General features: G+C 31.8%; 2 protein-coding genes across 2 annotated transcripts; both read right to left on the bottom strand.

The window, feature by feature from the left end:
- Positions 1-206: 206 nt before the first annotated feature.
- Positions 207-1,761, bottom strand: LOC148628789 (cysteine-rich venom protein TEL1-like). Its single transcript, XM_088570670.1, has 4 exons — positions 1,588-1,761; positions 1,214-1,432; positions 995-1,113; positions 207-558 (listed from the first exon to the last, which is right to left on the bottom strand). Exons 1-4 carry the CDS (start codon positions 1,759-1,761, stop codon positions 207-209), a joined length of 864 nt encoding a protein of 287 aa, XP_088426796.1.
- A 1,369-nt stretch (positions 1,762-3,130) lies between these two features.
- On the bottom strand, positions 3,131-6,050 carry LOC148628788 (peptidase inhibitor 15-A-like). Its single transcript, XM_088564741.1, has 6 exons — positions 5,898-6,050; positions 4,838-5,059; positions 4,394-4,512; positions 4,025-4,116; positions 3,476-3,598; positions 3,131-3,297 (listed from the first exon to the last, which is right to left on the bottom strand). The coding sequence occupies exons 1-6, from the start codon at positions 6,045-6,047 to the stop codon at positions 3,272-3,274; spliced, it is 732 nt and encodes a 243-aa protein (XP_088420867.1). The 5' UTR covers positions 6,048-6,050; the 3' UTR covers positions 3,131-3,271.
- Between the last annotated feature and the right edge of the window lie 292 nt (positions 6,051-6,342).

Raw genomic sequence — 6,342 nt, 5'->3', positions numbered from 1 at the left:
CTTGTATCAAAGGCATATATGTTTCATCCTTTGTAACCATGTTCAGTGTACAACTTAATTATGAGATAACCGAATAAATTTTATTTTAACATTGCAATTAAACATATTTGCATTTGGATGATTTTTATTATTAATATAATAACTTTAACATAGTTGACATGATGACTCACAAAACTTTCCCAATGATAGACATTGAAATGCTGCAACTATGTATCGGCAGAAATCAATCCCAAACACATCATCACAAGCACCACCATTGGGAGATCCATTTGTTCCAATGGTATCCTGAGAGATGGAGCAACAGGGACAGTTGGCTCTTGGTCCAGTTTTTCAAGGGTTGGACTTGCTGACTCATCCGCGTTGTTAGGTGACTGGTCACCATTAGAATCCTGTCCATTTCTATCTGAAAATTGTTGAGGAATCGTCGTTGCATTGTTGTCATTAAGTCTGGAAAGTTGGTCTCTACAAAGACCATTATCGCACACCTGTCCTTGTTTACACTTTGAACATGCTGGGCCGACGAGAAAGGGGTAGCACGGAGGTAGACAGAAATTAGCCCTACAAAATACAAATTATTTGTTCATGATAAATTATATTCGAGTTATCTGCCCATGTAATGTTCATTTTCAGTGCATATCAGTGATGCTATAACTCAAAGTACCAACATGATATGGATATTCTTTTCTTTTTTCCTTGATCCTGATGGTGCAAATCAAATTAAACTTTCAAAATAGTGGATTTTATCATGCCATGTTTTACCCACTGCATGATTCTTATACAGGCTGACACTTAACAGCTAAATTTTACTGTTTTCTAAAACGTTACTACATTTTTATTACTTAAATTTACTGTAACCACATTTTTTACGAAATTTAATCATTGAAAATGTTTTTAGATTATCATCTAATCGGTTCAATCTAATTTAATTGTAATTGTAGAGAGCAATTACATTATCTGTGGTGTGCTTTGATATTACACTCTTTCATTAACTTACCTTGGCTCATACATGCATACAAGGTACCATGCATTTTGATATCTGCTGCCACTGAAGGTGACAAGTGAATCACAGACATACATTCCACACCCAACGCGGGTCGTATTGGCCCAGACGATCTGAAAACATAAATAAAATCTTGTTTTAACACTGGAACCCTCATTTCAAACATCAAATGGAAACATTATAAAGTAAAGAAAAGATTTTTCGTAAACTTACCTGTGTATAATGGCAGGAGGCTCCACAGTTGTTCTGATCATTATAAGAATAAACATTTTTCTCGTTATACATGTCTTCCATTACAGTTCTAATTTGCTCATCAATTGGACGGTAATTAGTCATGAAAGCTAAATTTTCACCATGACCCACTATTTTGTGTTCAAATACGCATCGTCTTGTCCAGTCTTGAGCTTCAACGGCTAGATCGTCGTCCCATACCTAAAACCTAAAATAGAAGAATAAATTAAGTTCAAATAATTAACCAGGCCTCTGTTTGAATTGAAAATGAATATTGTGGAATTATTCTTCAAAACGACAGATAACAAAAATAAATCAAATCAAATAACAGATAAAATGAAGACAATACGACTTACCAATTTTTGCATGTTTGAACTTCCTTCTTGTCGTCTGTAGTCATTGTGTATGTCTAAAATCTGCCGGATGTGAGGCTCAACTGGAATTCGTTGACTTCTTACATATGCAGTGATTAAACACAATAGTTCCCCAAAAATGACAAACATAAAATGTGAAAAAATAATAGGTTTCATTGTCTTGTTGTTTCCCTATATATTTAATACCCTTTTCATGAATACCATCGTTTACAATTTTATTTTTTTTCCAAATAAAGATACACAATAGATATGCGAAAAATTGAAAGCATAAACAAAACAAAAAAAGAAATATGTAAATGTACACCAACGGACTTTAAACAGATTGATCAAAAGAGGTAAGGATGCTAAATTGTGTTACACAAGCGAAAATCTGCGCACAACATTTGAAATTGAGAGCGAGTTTAAAATAATACAAATGAAATAAAAAAAAAATAACACAAGAAATTATCAAAATAGAGTTATGACAGATTTACATTTTTTTTTAAATAAAAATGCAATCTTACCATACCATTTCATCAATTTATACTTACCGCATCATGGCATTTCTGGAACTGAATCGAGATATGCATGTGTCATCACCGACCCCTTATATAATTAATGCCGACGCTTTCATAGGTAAAGTGTTTTTAATGTGATTAAATATTAATTGTATTTTTTTGATTATTGATCTAGCATTAAGACAATTAAACGTAGCAGCCGTAGTCATATGTGACGTATGCAAAACCGTAATTGTTTTAGGATGTTACTAAATATGAAAAGGATGACTTGTACTTTGTGGCTTTTTCATCGCAAACATCTGCTGTCTATGTGTCTGATAGTTCTATCAAGTATAAACCGAATTCATTTTTATTTTAGAATACTTGAATACAAAGCAATGCTATCTATACGTTATTATTTCATTGAATTTGTAACATATATTTATTCCTTCATAATTTGAAAGAGCTGAATCGATTAAATGTCGGTTCACTCGTGACGTATGGAAGAAACCTTAATTGTATTAAGATATCACAAAACTTGAAACTATAAATTTTACTTTTTCACCCATTATATGAAACAACTGTTATATGATTGATTTATAATCTGATTTATTGTACATTGTAATTATCATTTTTTATATTCTGATTCTCCTTTTTATTGCTGACTTTGAAACTTAAAAACCCTCTTCAAAAACTGTTAGTTTCATAAATAAGATATGTAGTTCAACCTCCCGCCTCCGGTACGTTTTATTATTTCCGATTTTATATTTCAACACTTATGGGCAGCATTAAAATTACAACCAATCACAATCGGTAAAATCAGTAGTCATTACAGTATCGAAGATAAGTAATATAAAAAAGGAAAAATAAAATACAAATATTTCAACCCGGCAGACGTTAAAAAACGGACAACCAAAATAAAAGACTAAGAGAAAAATCAGAACACGATGAAATACACAATATTGATATTACCAAGCACCACTAGAAACCAGGTATGACCTCAGATATATATAGACAAAAGCTCTAATGAGACATGAAATAAACTTTATTGAATTTCAAACAGTTTTCAAATTTTAAAAAGTGAAAAGCGAGTAGAAAAAGTCTATGAATTGGTAAAAAACATAAAACAATATCCAAGGCCACGGAAAACACTTAAACACGTGGTTCTGTATTCCTAGGACATCTCGACTTTATAAACTCTTGCGTTTACATTTCTCTGAAGTGGAAAAAAATACACATCGTTACACCCTCAAAATTTCACTGTATACATTTTTAAGAACTAATTTACGCCTTTTTTATCAATGAACTGTTTGACTCGTGGAAAAAAGTTAGTATCAGTTTTAACCGCAAAATGAAAGTACATATTTGAAATACATGACAAATATAAAACCTACTTGTGACTTTTGTATTATCACCACCACTTCCATCATCACCACTATCACCACCGCTACCACCATTACTACCATCACCATTACCACCACTACCACTACCGTTACCAAAACTACCATCACCACTCACTACCCAGAAAAAAATACAGTAACTGAATTTAAAAAAAATATTAAAAAAAAACAGATCAGTAGAAAATGGACTATTCACATCATAGTCTTGACAAGACAATGGGGATATGTAAATTATATATCCAAAGGAGTGATTTCAACTATTTTTCCACTCTTAATTGTAAATCTAGAATAAGCAGGCAGAAAATTGGTTTCTCGTATAAAAAACGCGGAAAATGTTAAACGACAGGCACTCTTCCTACGAAATTCATTCACCACTCGGTGGTCAAAAGTCACTGGAAAATGGGAAGAATGGGAGAAACAATTTCTAGTTTGTTCTTAATAGTTTTTTATGGAACATAAACAAGCTGAGACTCGGAATAAAAACAAAGTTTAGATAGAACATATTACAGCAAACTTATTTCATAAGATTGTCTGCCTACATACCGGAGCATAGACCATTATCACAGCTTTGTCCGACCTCGCACTTACTACATGTTGTTCCTTTGAGATATGGATACTGGCCCATGTAGTTACCCCTATAAAATGTAAGTATTTGTCATCTCGTATGTACGAAAAGAACAAGTTTGTATGGCCATAAAGCATATGTCCACCTTCCTATTACATCTTTTTGAAATTATACTAATGCAACAACAAATTGGTAATTATTTAATGAATTGATATGCATAAACAACATCAAATTAAGAAAAAATAACTGAAGCATCGCTACATAAAACTTTTCCGACAAAATGTTCGTGTGAATGCAAACCTATTTCATATTTTCAATCAAATTTCCAAAGAATTAATTCAACTTACATCGGGTCATAAAAACAAACGAAATACCAGATCATCCAACTAGGATTGTTTAAGCCGAACTTCGAAGCCGGGCATAACTTCATTGCACAACCAACACGTTTTGTGTTAGCCCATACCATCTAAAACATAGTGAATTTTAGGATTACATTCAGTTAAAGGGGTGTAAAAAGAAATCCAACGGCATCAAAAAGAAAATAGATAATGAAAAGACAAGCAATGAGACAAACACACACTTAAATGATGAGATTAGCAAAAATACCGAACTGATAAAATCAAGAAAATTGGAAAGCATCTTGAATTTGAGATACGGAAAATAATAAAAATAAGTAAAAAAAAGAGAACTACACAAGATAAAAATATGTAATTTCTAGGTACGAGTTTAAAAATTAGAAACTAGAATGGAATTGAATTATTTTAATACATCTTGAATATTAACATGGCTACCTGCGTGTAGTGACAACTGGATCGACAATCTTTTCCTGCATAGCTGTACATGTTGATTTCGTCATACCAACTCTTCATCGCCGCATTAAGAAATTTGGTATAATCTGGGTATGTAGTATATGTTTGGTATGCTAAATTCTCCCCACGTCCTTTCTTTTGGTGTTCAAATTTACAGCCTTGCGCCCAATCACCCGCTTCTTTTTCCAACTGATCATCCCAAACCTAAAGTAGAAAATCTTAATTCTCATTAATATGCAGTAGTCACGTTAATTAAGAATTTATACGATAAAATGAATTCCTTAAAACCCGTTGTTTGGAAGGTCGATTTCAGAAATAAAATGTTAAAATTATTTTTGTATAAGACATTTCAAAAGAGAGTAGATGACTCAAGATCACAAACTTCTAATGTATTGACTTTTCCAAAATTTGCTGTCATGTTGTGGAAAAAATGTTAAATGAAAAAGAATTATATGATTGTTTACCAGATACATGTACATGGAATTTATCCATTAATTATCCAGCAATAAAGAAGCATGATCCTTCCAAATAAACTTTAAATTACCAAAATCATTTTTAAAAATACGTCATATAAGTTAATCTCCATAAAAAAAATTACTGTATTTAGAAAATAGTATTCATAACTTTGCTTATATGTATTCTATTCAAAATATAAAATTGTTGAATTGCGGGCAGGCGCCAAAGGTAAAGGGTGAATAACCAAAGTATGGTAAAGTGCCTAGATTTAACGAGTGTGCAGAACTTGTTCCGCGCACAAGTAAAATTTTAATGTTTACTTGGCATGATTGCTTTTATTATTTGGGTTATTCACGACAAACAACTGATTATCCTATTTATTACAGAAATTGTCTCTTCCTTATTTGTTGTTATTTTCAAATGTTGTAAACAGCGGGTTGTTGTTGTGATGTTTTGTAACGTTTCAGAGGTAGAAAGTCCGAGAGTGAAATTACAGAATTTATTTCACAATGTAAATTATCGAAATGTTTTACACATGAAACATTTGATAAACCACTGCTTTTATATGATAAGTAATGATATTTACCAATTTATTCATATTACTTGCTCCTTGCTTCCTTCTGTAATTATTATGAACATCAAGAATTTGCTGTTTGTAAACACCATCATCATCAGGAACCATATCCCCAAATATCAGGAACACAAGACCGGCTAATACAACTAAACTGTACATCATATTATATCTGTAACATGAAAATAAGCAAACCGAAAGATACTTTTAATGATACTGTTTTATGAAACTTTCGCATTTGATTAACAGAAAGGATAAACCAAAAATCCACACTGTATGACGATTTAAATTGCATTTACCAACTTACCTTGCTATATCGTTAAAGTATAAAGCGTGGAACTTGATTCTTATCTTCATACTTATAACAGTTTATGAGAGTCATTATTTCAAGTACATTCTTGTAATTAAACCTTTTTGCATAAATTTAAACTAAGTGGACATTTGTTTACAAAGTCATTTG

This window comes from Perna viridis, chromosome 1, assembly GCF_037379345.1.
Source record: "Perna viridis isolate PV_CMFRI_1.1 ecotype Kerala chromosome 1, ASM3737934v1, whole genome shotgun sequence".
In the NCBI taxonomy this organism is placed as follows: domain Eukaryota; kingdom Metazoa; phylum Mollusca; class Bivalvia; order Mytilida; family Mytilidae; genus Perna; species Perna viridis.
The sequence above is the reverse complement of the archived record's forward strand: the minus strand, read 5'-3'. Positions and strand labels throughout refer to the sequence as shown.